This window comes from Podarcis liolepis, assembly GCF_965112155.1.
Source record: "Podarcis liolepis genome assembly, chromosome: 9".
NCBI classification, from domain to species: Eukaryota; Metazoa; Chordata; class Lepidosauria; order Squamata; family Lacertidae; genus Podarcis; species Podarcis liolepis.
In genome coordinates this window covers 28,754,522-28,771,044 of record NC_139564.1, presented here as the reverse complement: position 1 = coordinate 28,771,044, position 16,523 = coordinate 28,754,522, and the positions used below count along the sequence as shown (strand labels likewise).

At 38.2% G+C, this 16,523-nt stretch overlaps 1 protein-coding gene across 2 annotated transcripts in view; it reads left to right on the top strand.

Moving 5' to 3' along the window:
• NDNF (neuron derived neurotrophic factor) overlaps positions 1 to 16,523 on the top strand; it is a 35,409-nt gene that overhangs the window by 14,647 nt on the left and 4,239 nt on the right. For both annotated transcript variants that reach the window (XM_083460345.1, XM_083460344.1), the window contains exon 2: positions 14,873 to 15,067. In XM_083460345.1, coding sequence (XP_083316471.1) covers positions 14,874 to 15,067 — 194 coding nt within the window. In that variant the 5' untranslated portion in view covers position 14,873. The remainder of the gene's footprint in view (positions 1 to 14,872; positions 15,068 to 16,523) is intronic.

Below are 16,523 nucleotides of genomic sequence, written 5' to 3'. Positions count from 1 at the left end.
ACCCATCTCTTTATGAAAGGCACATTTACAATCCAAGTCCCTGTGCTTGGACATGTATCCACAAATACTGTATTAGTCTTTCTCCCACACCAGTTGCTGTTTTAAATACATGGTGGTGGAATACTTACGATGCTTAGGAATTGCCAGCAGGTGGAGATGTAAGTGGTGCGTGAATAGCTGCATCTTGGAGCAGTCAAAGTATCTTAGCCTAGCCTACCACACAAGGTTGTTGTTAGGTTAAATTGGGAGGAAGAAAACCATGTATGTCAGCATGAAGAGAAGAAGAAGAAGAAGAGTTTGGATTTGATATCCCGCCTTTCACTCCCTTTTAAGGAGTCTCAAAGCGGCTAACATTCTCCTTTCCCTTCCTCCCCCACAACAAACACTCTGTGAGGTGAGTGGGGCTGAGAGACTTCAAAGAAGTGTGACTGGCCCAAGGTCACCCAGCAGCTGCATGTGGAGGAGCGGAGACGCGAACCCGGTTCCCCAGATTAGGAGACTACCGCTCTTAACCACTACACAAAATGAAACCATGCTGCTCTTTGTGTAAACAATACAGCCAATTTACTTAATCCACATTCATCTATTCAATTTACAAATCTCATAACACAGTAATAAGATCTCATAATAAATTTATGTACCACTTGAGGCAAAGCCTCTGAACTACATTAAAACAACAAGAAAAGTTTCCTCTTAATTAATTATAGCACGACTTCTTGGCACACATTTGTGTAACATAGATACAGATAATCAAGACAAATTTGGCAGAATTTACATGGGAATAAATGTGTTAAGCAATATATCCATAGCTGTCCATGCATGAGCAAAATGGACTTCCACTCACTTAATGGAATTTTACATTCCTGTCTTTCTCCTGTAGCCCTCCATGCAGCCTCAAAATCTGCTCTGTGGATTGAAGGCCCCCTAGAGCATATTTTGGGGTTGCATGGGAGGGGGCTGCAATGGGGAGAGAGGAACATGAAATCCCTTTCCATAAGTGGAAGTCCATTCTTTTCACAGATGGACAGCATTAGATACACTCCTTAACCCACTTAGAACTGTATAAACTCCACCAAAATGTTAGATTCAACCCATAGTCTGTGTTGAAATGTCATTTATTACAGGGAATTCTGACAAATGGTTAGGTCAGTGGAAAATTCTATTTTTGTTTTTAATAGTCTTTAATGAAACTTCTGTGTCAACTACTTCCTCTTTGGTCAGAATAGTATTTAATTTAATTTAACTTTCAAATTCTTCCATGAGAAAAAAGTACCTTGTAGCTCTGAAGACAAACAGAACCAATAATAAATTCATGCGTTCTACTTTAAGTAAAAAGCAAATTCTCTGAGGTCAGCGATTACACCATGTCTTAATTGAGCCCCATGTCTCCTCATATTCCTTTCTAATTACATTTCTAAAGTAAATCCGAAAAATCATTTGACTAAAGATAATTCCTACTTGGCAAGGTATCTGTTATATAATATAGTGCATGATATTTAAAAACCTGAAAACATGCCATTGACATGCTTAAGGCCTCTGGATAAAATCATGGAAAGTAATAGTAATAAATATGTGTCCTCTTTATCATCTTGTTGGTGCAATGCCTTCGGTAATAGTGCTTTCTCTTTATGAGTAATGTTCATCTAAGGATGGTTGAGAAACCTTTGCTAAGCCTCGTGATGCTTCTCAGAAGCAGATAATTGGGCCCCCAACACAACTCAGTCTATCTTCTACCTTTGAAAAATAGAATTCCCTTGACGTACATTCCAACCCCCACTTAATCTGGAAATAATAATGAAGAACAGGAAAGCAACTCAAGCAGGCTTCCCACCTCCTAGTCTCTACATATGTCCTCCAAATCCCCCAACAGCTCCAGAAGCATGAAGATCCTGAACTTTGAACTAATTACCCCCCCTCCCTGCCAAAACATTGTTTTCTTTTAGTACTTCTTTCTTAAAGTCATCGTTAAAAAGTTTGGGGGATTTGAAGGTTTCCAGATTGTTGTCATGGTCATTCATCTGTGGTACGCTGACCTATGTGCCTGTTTATATGCCCCCTTTCTTTTTTTCACGAGTAGCTAGCTAAAGGACTAACCTTTCCCCTGCCATGGACAAATAAACAGAGAACAAGCAGCTAAGCAAGTATAAAGCCTTTGATCATTTGATTTTGATAGCTCTTAATCGCACCGTTTTATGCATAGCCAAGACACATTATTTTTGAAAAACAAAAACCATTGCAAAAAATGATTTCTTGATCAAGATAAGACTGTTTTCTGTACATGATTAGAAGAAATGTTTAGAAACCATAACATCTCAGAGAGTTAATAGCTAGGTTGGTTCTAGAGAATGAAAGATGGAGGTGAAGTGAAATTATACCCTGATTAGTTCAAAACAAGTTTAGACTGGCTCAAACTGGAGCACCAAAGTAGGGCCTTCAGATTAGATCAAAAAGCACAGTAACATGGTTGCCACTTACAGCTTCCTGTCCAGAATTCCAGCTTGCTTCTAAACTTTTAAAACCTTTCATTTGATCAAATGCACATAATAATAATTGTGTACTTAGCCTTGGAAAAATCTTTTGAGAAAGCCCCTCAGTAAAGTTTAGCAGTTTGTTTTATGGATTAGACAGGTGGTTTTATGGATTAAGGAACGGGAAACTGTTTTCCCAACTGAGGGGTGTAAAAATTGAGTCCTCCAAGGACTTGTATTTCTCAACTTATTTCATAAATGTTCTAGAGTTAGGGGCAAGTAGTGAAGTAGCCACGTTAGTGGACTATACAAAATTAAAACAAAAAGGGTTTGTGAAGAGCTCCAGAAGGATCTCTCCAAACTGAGTGAATGGGAAGTAAAATGACAAATATGCTTCTATGTTAATGTAAAGTCATGTGCACTGGGGCAAAAGGGGCCTAATTTCACATATGTACAAAACAAGAAAACTCCTCTATGAGGAAAACATACAACTCAGCTAGAGATCTGCCACATCAAACCCATCCTAGCAAGCCCAGGGTTAGGATTTCACCCCTAATCTGCATGTGATAATGGCAGCTATGATGTACTGTCCCTTTCAAATATTTAGCAGAGGAACTGTACTGTATAAAAAATTATTTAAAAAAAATAGGTGAAGACTTGCATCATATCAAACAGCAGGCAAGAAATGAACAGAAGGGTACATACCTTGAAAGAACTGCAATTGAAACACTGCATGCAGAAGCCGCCTACTTAGCCTATACAGAAATTGTGTTGTAATTGAAAGACCCTCGTGAGGGAAGATGTGAAAGGGTGAAGAAATTTAAGGAAATCTGAGATGCTTGGTTAGAGCTAATATAATAAATAAAAGCAGCACACTTGATTGAGTAAGCCAGCATACAGACTAAATACAGCCAGCACACTTCTTAATCTTGCACTGTAACAATATTTTCCCCAGTCCTGTTTGAATGTGTCTTTTAGGAATTCCTCTGACATTGATTTGGTGAGGTTGGATTTGGGATAGGAGAAACTCAGATCTGATATGTGCATATTTGTTTGGCGAGGTCTAGAGAATTGTTCGCTTCCGGACCTTTGACCCTGGAATATGAAATGTAGTTGCTAATTGATTCTGTAATTCAGAGCATATTTCCTTGGAAGCAAGTTCCATTGAAATAAATGTGACTCACTTTAAATAAGTACAGACAACTTTCAATGCACAGGCAACTTACAGCCAATTTACATGGAGGTTATGTTTGGAGGCACCACGCACATATGTGAAATTGTGTAGATTTGATACACCATAGGAAAATCCTGCAAACATCCCAAAAACTATGGAAACTCTTGAAAAACCCTTTAAAAAGCCAGCAACATTTACTAAACTTCACCATTATCACTCCCTCCAAACCTCATTGCTCAAAATCCAACTCTCCACAAGCCTCAACCGTCAATGCAAGGGCTCCCGGGATTGCTAGGCGCTGTTTTGGCACCTTTTGCCTGTCCTGGGCTCTTCTCGGGCCGTTTTTGCAATTTTAAAATTCACATCTGTGTTCAGCGCAATGTGCGTATGCGTGGTCACACACATGGGAAACACGCGTAAATGGGGGGGGGCTGTTGCCTGTGCATTGAAACAACTACCCTAAACAAACCTATAAAGGCATCTTCAGTAACGACCTTTAACCACCAGGTTAAAACTTTCCTTTTTAGCAAGGCTTTGGATGCAGGTGGTGCTGTGGTCTAAACCACTGAGCCTAAGGCTTGCTGATCAGAAGGTCGGCAGTTCGAATCCCCATGACGGGGTGACCTCCCATTGCTCGGTCCCTGCTCCTGCCAACCTAGCAGTTTGAAAGCACGTCAAAATGCAAGTAGATAAAGAGGTACCGCTCTGGCGGAAAGGTAAACACTGTTTCCATGCGCTGCTCTGCTTTCACCAGAAGTGGCTTAGTCATGCTGGCCACACGACCCAGAAGCTGTCTGTGGACAAACACTGGCTCCCTCAGCCCATAAAGCGAGATGAGTGCCGCAACCCCAGAGTCATTCGCGATTGGACTTAACTGTCAGGGGTCCTTTACCTTTACCTTGGGCTGACAAATGCTGTTTTATGGTTTTAATGCTGTTGAACATTTTTGCTATTTATTTGTAGGCTTTAGGTACTGTAGCTGCTTATGTTTTCTTGGTGTTTTATATGTGTCCATTTAAATACAATTTAATCACTTCTAGTTCTATTTGTTCTGAAATCTTAGTTAAATTACCGTGTAGAAAGAAATGTAGCTTTTTTCTATTCCATACATAATTTTTTTTTTTGAAATTAATTACAATTGCGTAAAATACATTCAAAACATAGGGAGTGGTCAATGGTAAATTATAACAGGATACATTATAGTATTTGATCATTTTATTAGGTACTCAGCAGGGAAGTTCTTTCTCGGTCTCCAGCTGTGTGCAGATAGGGGAATTGATGCATGATCTTACATTACTCCTAAGGGGGGGGGGTGGATATTTTGTAATGAAATCCTATAGGAACTTTCAGAGAAAATCAATGAATAGTAGCTGACAGGAATTTAGTATTCTGTTCACATATCTTTTCTGCAAAATCTACTTTTAATTTTTCATATTTATGAAACTTTTTCACATGTGCTTTCTTTTCTGGAGGACAAAAATGGAAGCTGTAAGATTTGTCTATCTGTGACCTAAAGGGAACTCAAGGGAAAATGAGATTTTAAGTCAGTTATGTTGAAACTCCTTTTATTAGTAGGAACCATAAAGGAGAAAATTTGTAATCTTTCTGCTTCTTCATTTCTGGGAGATTAAATAAAATGTTTGAAAAAATATATAGAAAACAGAGCAACTCTTTTAAAATGTGCTAGAATTTAGCAGCAAAACATCCATAGTTGAGTTCCTGATCATATGCTAGCAGGCAATCACTGAGATATTATTTAGTTGTTGTTTTTCCCTCTGCATATTTCAGCCATTTTTTTTTAAAAAAATGTGCCCCAGATCCATCCTTGCATTCTGATGCAATACCTACACACAAGTAGGCAGCTTAAAAAAACAACCACTGTTACATTTTCAGTGCCTTTGTAGCTGCTTCTCCAAGGGCTCATTTCCATCTTACTTCAGCCTTTGATTAACCCCTTTAATTGGGTAAACAAACTCAGTTTGTTTACAGAATTGATTGTGTAAACAGATCAGTTGAAGTAAGATAAGAGGCTGGTGGTAATCAAGGTAACCAAAAAGACCAAAAAGTATAGCTTTAGCCACAATGTGTTTCTTGTTCATATTTAAATTGTAAATTCTTTTAAGTGCTTCTAACACAAAAATAATGCTGAATCTGTGTCATTTAAGATAGGATCAAACCTAGATGGTGGCAGCTCTGCATGTTTAAACTACACGGTCATGTAGAAGACAGGAGATGGAAAGGGTGAGAGGTACTGGATCCCTTCCCCAACTCACATATCACTTCCCCAGAGTACCTCATGTCATTCACTTTTCCTTCAACAGAGGCCCAATCCTGGAAGTTATTCTGATGGGACAAGACTTGTGAAGAGTGGCTTCAAGGAAATGAGTGGTTGGCGAGGGAGGGTTTAGAAATCATTACCCATATCCCCGCTCTGCTCTTGAAATTGGATCATCCAGAGGCACACACACCACTTATTAAATGAATGAGACAAATCTAAATTTAAATAAAAAGACTGGCTGTTGAATCTACTTTGAGATAAAATGCACCTGTGCCACCTGGCTAGTGAGGTAAATGGGGTGCTCTAATATAGTGCTAAAACTGAAAACACAACACACATTGCCATCAAAAGAAAAGGGGGAAAGCCTTTCAGAACCTAACTATTCCTTTTCAAGATGATCAGATGGTGTTTTCTTTGACCTTTGGCTTGTTCAGTATAACTAAACTGAGTGTTCCCAGAAGTGGTCTTAACAAAACTTCTTAGTAGCTATAGCACAGGTCCCCATGGTATTACTTATGGATGGATTAGAAAAATAAATCCAATTGTTAAGGTATTTTATTTTACAATATTTCTTTGAAATGCTGATGTGATTTCCGTTGTTGCAACAATATGTTCAACAAAAGGAGAAAACGCGTTCTGAAATAAACTGTAAAATAAGTCCTATTTAACCCATACTGTATTTGAACATATTAAGATTCTAAAATCGTCAAAGTATCCATTGTTACTCCTTAAATTTCAGTTATTTTATTGCACAGTGTAGCACATAAATATACACCCATCCACATTTATAATATGTCAATCTAGAAATTTATTTATTGGGGGGGGGGGGATTGCATTATATTCAATGCTAGCCCTACTCAGAGCAGACCCACTGAAACAAATGAGCATGACTAAGCTATATTAATTTCAATGGGTCTACTCGGAAGGAACTTAGTTGGAGACATCCCTGAGCTTTGCACTGATACCGTACTCTTCATTGCACCCAACCTGGAGCTGGTCTGAATCCTTGCTCCAAATGCCCTTGCAAAAAAAAACTTGAGATGGGTAACATACCCTCCAACATGCTGCAGAGGAAAATTGGGGCGTGTGTCTTTTGGGGGCTGCAGTCTCATGGAAGCCAGGTAACTCGCTTGAGAGCATGACCCCCAAAACTGGTGTCTTTGGGGGCTGTGCCTGGGATGCAATCGGAAGCCAGGATGGTTTCTGTAATTCCAGGATGCCCCACTCAAAGCGGGACAGTTGAGGGGTATGGGGCAACCACTGGAGACAGGGCCCCAGTTATGGAGCATCCTTCTAAAGGAGGTTCACCTGACACCATCATTCTGGCCTTTTCAGTCCCAAGTGAAGATTTCTTTGTTTATCCAGGCCTTTTAAATAACATGTTATTTAAGAGGATATGGTCCTCTTAGTTTAAAAAATGTGTTTCAGTTGTGTTTTTAATGTCAAATGATATCAACCATTTTCTGTTGTATTTTAATTTTTATATTTGTTTTGCGGGCCACTTATATTGTGGGTTGGCTGTATAAATTTAGTTAATAAATACATTAATAAATTTGAAACAAGTTGGATTTCAGTGAAAAGAATTAATGAGCAATTTAGAGTTTATCAGCGCAGTAGTGCTGGCCTGCAGAACCAATGTTCTGATTTACTATTTAGTTCAAAAGTTTATACCTTGCCTCTCCAATATGTTAGCTTCATTCAAGGCAGCTTACAATTAAAAACAAAGCAATCCCATAAAAATAACACAACTTAAAATCAGAAACAGGCTTGAATAATTAATTTTCTGGTTTTACTTTTGATTCAACATAAGAGGCTGGCTGTCAACATTTAGTTTCAAATTTAAAATCATGTGTACTTTTGGCTCCAGCTTTGTTATTGCCCCTGACCCACTGAGGAACAAGGTTGGGAATAAACAACCAAATAAAGTGTAGGGTAAATGGAGGTTAAGTTGTACAAAGCACAGTATATGGGACTGTACTACAGGCAGGCTAACCTGTGGCCCTCCAGATGTTGGAACACCATGGCCAGTCATCAGGGATGTTCTGATTGGAAGTTCAGCAACATCTGGAGGCCACAGGTTCACCAACTAGCTGTAGAACATTTTTATTGCTTACATGGCACCGAAGTCAACTGAAGTCTTGAACTTTAAAAATCCTTTTTTTCTTTGGCACATGGATGAATTTAGCTCTCTTTAGAATTGAGCTACTTGTTTGCTGTTACACTGTGTGTGTGTGTGTGTGTGTGTGTGTGTGTGTGTGTGTGTGTGTGTAATGCAGCACTTATGCTCATGGCATGTTTCCAGTGCAGACCTAGAACTGTTTTGGAACACCAAGTTGAGTTGGCATGCCAAACACCTCTGTAGGATACAAGCAGCAAATGGAAGGGCAGACATTATATACTTTTTTTGGTTAATTTAAAAAAAGACAACCACCACATATAAGGATGTTTCACATCTGGGTGAGGAGTCAGAAGTCCCAGGTGTGTCCTGGGCAAAGAGAAAGTTATACTATATTGTTTGATGTAATAATAATTTATACACATGGTCAATTTTTTTTCTTTTTTTCAATTTTTTTCTTTCTTCCTTGTGTTCTAATATATACACAAAATTAGATCAAATTTATGAAGAAATCCTATGCATATGTAATAAGAAGTAAGTCCCACTGACGTTAATGGGGCTTAATCTCAGATTAGCCTTAATCACCTTACTTTGCCCATCAACAGCGAGTACCTGAACAGCAGACTAAGCAGACACACAAGTGACACTCTTGTTCTCTATGGTGAGATGAACTGTATTTCTTTTAAATTATAGTAATGATGTCTAAGTTTGCATCTGTACAGATAAAGTCATTAAGTTTAAGACTGTCAAGCCAGAGGTTGCTTAATGGAATAAGACCTAGTCCCTAAAGTCTAGTCTGAACAATTATTTGCCACCTTCACATGATCCCCTTTGATTTCTTCAAGGCTACAGTCAAAAGTTAAATAGTATCCTGCAGATTTATTATCAAATGGGGGACTGAGTAACTCAAATAAAAGTCAATGCTTTTGATTTTAAAAATAAGATTTGAGGGATACAAAATTGCACACACCCCTCCACCCAGTTATAGAAATACAACATACAAATGCCTGTGGCAGGCCATTCTTTGAAATTAACCTCACTAAATTACAATCATGCACTTTCAACTCTCTGTAATTAAACATTTAGTTTTATTTATTCCAGATGTATTTGCTTCAAGTAAATCCAGACCTTTTGCTGCTGTTGTAGTAGATCTTTTACAGGTCTCAGGGACCTAAAAATTGACAGAAAATAAAAGTGAATTGTTTCCTTAGGTTTGGATTGCAACATATCCACTGGTGACTGCTTCTTATGGAATTTTGGAAGGTGGTGTGTATCGTGATTCCTTCAGGAACAAAATGGCTGATGCAACTGTTAACTTTAAAAAGTAGTGGATTTGTGTTTTGTGAAAATATAGTGCAAGAAGTTTTTGCTTTAGTGCTTCCACCTACTAATATATAACTGGGAATGCTTTGTGGACAATGTTTGAAGTATAAAGTACTAAAACTGTGTTTTCAGTAAATAGATGCTATAAAAGAAAACACTGGATATTTTCAGCTGCACATTTTAAAAATATGTACTAGTGATCATCACTCATCAGTTTACTACCAAATGACCATATTTGCTTTACACACGTCTGAAAAACATTAGGCTTCAGAGCTGTCTTTTCTGGTACTCAATTATGAAACCTGGCTTCATTAATAGATGGCTTAAAGATGCTGTAATCATCACCAGCTATAAGGTCTTTAAGGCTTTGCTGGTTTTAAACTGTATTATTCTGGTATTAATATTAGGATTTTATCTCCTGCCATGGTATGATGATTCTTGTATTGCTGTTATTTGATTTCATGTATTTTAATATTGTACAGAAGCTGCCTTGTGAGCATGTTTACCCTAAAATGCAGCTTGGACATACAGTGGTACCTCGGGTTAAGAACTTAATTCGTTCTGGAGGTCTGTTCTTAACCTGAAGCACCACTTTAGCTAATGGGGCCTCCTTCTGCCACTGCACGATTTCTGTTCACATCCTGAAGCAAAGTTCTTAACCTGAGGTAATATTTCTGGGTTAGTGGAGTCTGTAACCTGAAGCGTATGTAACCCAAGGTACCACTGTATTGTAAATAAAAATAAACCCAAGATTACTGGTATGGAATCATTGTCTTTTCTGCTATAGTCAAACATGCTTGCTCCTAATTTTGGATTGCTGATGGTGATTTATAAGCAAGAGTTGCTATTGCAAGCCTAGAAGTAGCAGTCCCTGCAGGTTCATATTCACTTTGTGTGGTATAAGAAAGTTATAAGTAGGAAGTTAGCTGCTATTTTCTGTCAATGGTTGCTGTGTGTTTATGTTTTCTATGTAGCTATGCTTAGTAGCATGCAAAACATAAATGCAATGCATTACTCTGTACTTACGAAAGAGCTACATCTGGCAGGGTTTGTGCTTCTGTGTGTATTCTGTCTAGATTGTCAAGTAAAACTTTTGTGGCTTTCTTTATTTTTTTCTTTTGGTCCTTTGGTGCAAATGAGGCAGATTGCAATGAGAATTTTGCAAAGGTGGCCATGGGATTTCTTTCTTTCCGACATTAGTAGGAAATTTGCAGCTTGACCTAGCCAGGATCAAGAGAATGTGCTTTGTTTTCTACTCAGTTTTTTCTTACAGTTCTATTTGTCCAAAACCTATAGACCAGAACCACAGAGTGTGACCAGACATTCAAATTCATGCTCAGATTTATACTGTACTATTAGACAGACAATGACTAGAAAGCAATAGTTTGTGGGGGCGGAGTGAGAAAGAGAGAGAAAAGGCCATTAGAGGGCACTTTTGTAATCCTAAAAAAATTAAGATAGATGTTTGTTCTTTCACTTTGGACTGTTTGTTTTGGCTCTCACTTAGTCAGGATCAACAACGTGCAAGTCTTTCAAGTCAGTGGTGACGTTCCAACAAATTCTTTACTCCCCCTGCAGATTTAAAATTTCTAATGATGAAACAAGCTGAACATCTAGAAGAGAGTAAAATGTTATTTAGCGATTCTGCTTTGTATGCAGAACATCCCAGGTTTAGTCCCTGGCATCTCCAGGTAGGGCCAAAAGAGGCCCTGGTCCTTAAATCATGGCCAGCTGCTGGTAGTAGGTGCAGAGGATTCTGACATAGATGGACCAGTGATCTGAGTCAGTATAAGCAGCTTTCTTTGTTCCTAGCGTAGACCACACTGAAATCTAGTAGGCAACTGGCAGCTGGGGCAGATGAGGATATCTGTGAGGATATCGTCATTATATGTACAAGAATGAGAACGAGGCACTGTCATCAGTTTGTGACTGGTGTTCTTGAATCAGGATATTGTTACCTGTCAACAGATATGGTTGCCAGAGCCACAGCAAACTAAATTCACTTTAAAGCTGCCAGGATTATAGAACCATGGAATTGTAGCCTTGGAAGGGTCCTCAGGGGCCATCTAATCCAATACCCTGCAATGCAGAAATCTCAGTTGGATCATACTTGACAGATGGCTATCCAACCTCTGCTTAAAAACCTCCACCACTGCTCATGGAAGTCTGGTCAACTGTCAAAGAGCTCTTATTTTCATAAGGTTCTTCCCAGTGCCTAAGGCTCATTACTAAGCATAGTCAAGGAGACCTCACATCTTTACTGGATACCAATGCAAGGTGGCAGCCAAGGTAAGGGCTTGTATCCACCAAAATAATAAATACAAATCTTGGCACATATAGAAGGAAAAGCAAAAACAAAGCTGCAGTAAGTTGTCGCATTGGGTCCTTTACCTTTTACTTTTACCTTTGCTTTCTTGGTACAAGAGGGTAATTTTATTCCCTGTAATGGTTTTGTTATTCTAGCATTCCCATTCTGGAGGAGTCAAAGGCTGTGTATGTCTCCCAGTCTGTACTTTAACACTAAAGTATGGTTTGGTGTTACATGAATGAGCCTTTGTGTCATTACCTCTTCTCTCCCTCTGATGATGTTGAATTACAGGGTCCAAGAACACCAGGCCCCTTACTTTTCTGTAGAATCCACTGATTTTTTTTTTTTTTAAGAAGGCTGTTGAGGGCCCCATAATGTGACTAAAAGAAGGGGACGTGGTAGCTGGGAGCTGTGGATTTTGTTCACAATCCTCTACTGTTTCTCCCACTTGGTCTCATATTTTATATCTGGTTTTAAGTGTATGTGGTTGTATTGCTTTTAAGTCTTGTGAACTGCAGTGTAGTGAGTGTGGAAGAAGAATGGTATAAATGTTTTAATTAAATACATTTGCATAAAATAATTTGATTACTGAGCCCTAACCACCATCACAACCACAGCAGCTTTAAACCTTCACAGACACGCATGGGAGTTTCGATCAAGGATCTCCAACATCATGCTTGTTTTCAGCTTAGGCAGAAACAACAAAAAGCAGACTCTACGGTAATATTTTCCTAGTTGTCTTCCAACTTTCAGGGCTAAGCATTGACTTTAAAAAGAAAGAAGAGCTGAGATTAATTGGAATTAAAACAAAAGGCCAAACCTGTCCCACCAATTTTTTTTGCAATGATGGACCAAGTGCCAATTCTCACACCACAGGCTAAGTTTCAGAGCTTGGTTTTCTTGCAAACCAGGAACTTTCTTTTAAAAAGTTAGGTGAAATGTACATGCCAGCAAATTATTAAGGGCTGTAAAAATAAATAAAAGAAATTCAGCATGAAAGAATTGTGTAACAACAGTGGACTAGACTTTAGAATCAAATAATGAGTATTTTTGTATTGGAGTGAGCAGTTTTGAATTAGGGATCAGCAAAAAAGGGGGGTAATACTTTAAAGTGGAAACTCTTAAAATGTGTTCTATCTGATGGCTACTCACTAATACACAGGTTTACATGTGTAATGTTAGTGAGAGAAAGTGAAGAACCCAATAAACACTCTATGGCGTATGCTTACTTACTCAACAAAATCCCAAGTGACTTCTTATGTGTTATGCCTAAATAATCAGGCAAGACTGGACTTAATATAAGACATGCTATTATTGTCTGAAGGAATAACCTGATAATTAGCTATAGTAAATTAAAACAAGATCCTACCTACTTTATTTATAGTTGTTAATTTGATTCAAAAGTCTGCCTATAAAGTGGGTGATCTGGCTAAAAAACAAAATTGAGAAACAAAGCTTAATCTGGAGAACCCTATACAGTAACCTTTATTTTTAAAACAAAATTGCACTGGAATCCAGGACTCAGAATATCCATTATTAAGATCTTATAGTGGTTCATTGAAAGGACACTATCATCATAAGCTTTCAGAACACCAGAGAATTTGCTATAGTTCTGATTAATTCATAGACAAATTCTGACTGAAAAATTAATGAACAAAGTATCTTGTTTTAGTCATAATTTATCCTAAATGATACTTAAAACATATTTCAATGAGTTTTGTAAATCAAATTATCAAATATTTTGACTTGTGCTCTCTATGCTCAAATTTCCTTTAGTTCTTTATTTTCAACTGTGTTGCTGTATCAGGATTTCATTTATTTTATTATTGCATATACTGTACAGTATATCCCACTTTTCCTCCAAGGAGCTGAAAGTGGCATACATTTTCTCCCCCTCTGCATTTACCCTCACAACAACCCTGTGTGGTAGGTTAAGCTGAGAGATAGCCACTGGCCCAAGGTCACCCAGTGGACTTCGTGGCTGAGTGGAGATTTGAACTCTGGCCTCCCAGGTCCTACTCCAACACTTGAACCACTACACCACACTGGATCTACATGTAAGTAGCACCACCCAGAAGCCACTGTCCTGTGTACTCACCAGCCTATTTTCAGTTAATAGTGGGACACAGAGCACAGCCTTCTCCAAGTATCTTGATAGGTTGGCATTCACTGATATGTAAACAAGCAATCCTTCAGACACCTCGAACCTATTTTGGGCTTATAAACAGTACGCTGATTATCTATGAACAGATGTCTGAGGCAGCAATCCTTCCTACATCAGAGAAAGTCCAATTGAATAAGGGGATTCTACTGGAATTCTGTAACATGAGACATGGAGGGTTTAGTCCTCCATTATTAGCACCAATGGCAAATCAACTCCCTAATGTCTACCACATGCAACCCTGATCTTGGGAAAGAAGATGCTTCTGATACTCTGAGAAAGAGATGAGTGTTTATATAGCTGAAAGAAAGCAAAAATAGATTACATTACACTGCTGCTCCTAGTCCTGCGGTGATCATTGTTCTATACAGAATAATTCAGTGACTGAGGAAAGAAAAATACACACTTCGTGAAATATGATCAAAGGAAAAAGACTTTGTAATGAGGACACACTGTAGAGTACCAGAATGTTGTAAACTACTCCTTCTTTTATAGTATCAAAGCAAATGAAGTACAAATTAAGCTACATGTTCTCTCTCTCTCTCTCTCTCTCTCTCTCTCTCTCTCTCTCGGCTTCCTATAGAGTTTAATTACAAGACTCAATAGACAACAGACTAGCCGTCTTCTGATCTTCTGTAATATTGTTGCACATGTCTGTAAATGAGCTTGTCTTTCCATTCTTCTGAACAGCCCTGCTTGAAAACTGGCTGGCAGGAGAAAGTAACTGAGACTTGTTGTCAGTGGGAACGGGTGGCACTGGCAAAGTGCTCCCCTCTATAGCCCTTTTCCTTAAGAACCTAAACCTTAGATGTCTCAGTTGGGAAAACCACTAGCAGGAAATTTTAAAATGCTTTATTCATTCAATCATACGACGACAACAACATGAGTTTCAAGTAAAGACTATTGACTTGATGGATCACTTAGAAAAATACTGAACGTAATTGAATTATGGCATAAGAGATAACACTCCCCCCCTTTTTTTACAGCAACAACTATATTTACTAGCCCTGTCATTTACAATGAATCCCTTTCATTTTGCTTTAGGATGCTCTTGCTGCACTGTTCCATGTCCTACCTTCTGCTGCTGCTACCATTTAGCTCCTGGACACAGAAGCTGCCAACTAGAGATGAAGAGCTTTTTCAGATGCAGATCCAGGACAAAACATTTTTCCACGATACATCAGTTCTCCCAGATGGAGCTGAAATCAGCAGCTATCTCTTCAGAGAAACACCCAAAAGGTATTTGGGTCAATGAAATTTTCAGAGAGAGACAGAAGTTACAGGTGGAGCTGCTATATGGATTTGTAATTAAATTTAATTTGGGTTTATGCATGGAGAATAGAAATATTAGTTCTCCAATTAGAAATGAAACTGTGCTTAAACTTCAAAAGAATAGTGTGGAGAAAGACATCATATGTTTTAAAACAGAGTCACAATATGAGCAATATCTCGTTTTAATATTATTGTAAAAGACATTGGTGCTATTAAGGTACCACACTTAAGTACAAATATTTCAATGACTAGCAAAAGATGTAATCAGATTCCCATTAGTAAGTGTTGAGTTTTGAAGGAAAATATCTTTTTAAACAAATGTTTCTTTCCAATATTCCTGCCTGAAATGACCTTTTCCTTTCCAGGCCTTCTTTCTTATTTATTTATTTAAATATTTATAAACCACTATATCATAATGAGAAAAATATTGACGTGGTTTATAGTAATACTACATAAAACATGCAATAAAACATAGAAAGTTAAAAGCAGGCATCAATTAACCATTGTGGAAATATGTATTCTCAATTGCCTGTGTGCAGGCTTGGCAGAATAGAAGTTTTCAGCAGGTGCTTAAGAGTTGAAAAGATTCAGGGCACCTGAAGATTATTCCATAGGCCTGGGCTGATGACACAAAATGTCAAATGAGCCTCACCAGCTTGGGGAATGACCAGCGATGCTCCTGCAGATGATCTCAGTGATCATGTTGGGATATATGGGTTCCAGAAATCCCTGAAGTGCCTGGACCTAAGTTGTTCAGGACTTTGTAAATTGATATAACAACTCTGAACCTGGCTCGGTAGTAAAATATATTATTGATGAATATACCACTAGGTTCTGCTAATCTGAAATGTTGTCTTCAGAACAAAGCAAAATATTGATAAATGCTTACTATGATATGTGAAAATATCAAGTTGCTCAGTCAGATGATAATGAGGTGTATATAGCTAGAGAATTCCTACTGAGGAAATGGATGTATGGCCAGATATGTATTTCTTTATTCATATTTATTCAATTTATATACTGCGCTTTCTCCCAATAATCCAGTGTACAACATTAAAAAGATTATTTACATCACATTTTTAAAAAACAACAATAAAACAATTATACAAAAAATCCTTATAACATTCACCCCACTTTTAAAAGGTCATTGTTTAATGGCAAAAGGCCTGGGTAAAGAGGAATGGTTTTTTCCTGGTGCCTAAAGACTTGTAAAGATAGTACTGGGCATTCCACAGATGGGGAGCCACCATAGAAACAGCCTTTTCTTGAGAATTAGGCCCAAAGGACCTTGGGTGACAAGCGCAGGGTTTAGGTTGGTTCGGTTGGGGAGAGGCAGTCATTAAGGTATTGAGGCCTTGGACTGGCTAAGGCTTTATAGTTCAGCACCAGCTTTGAATTGGGTCTGGAAACTAATTGGCAACCA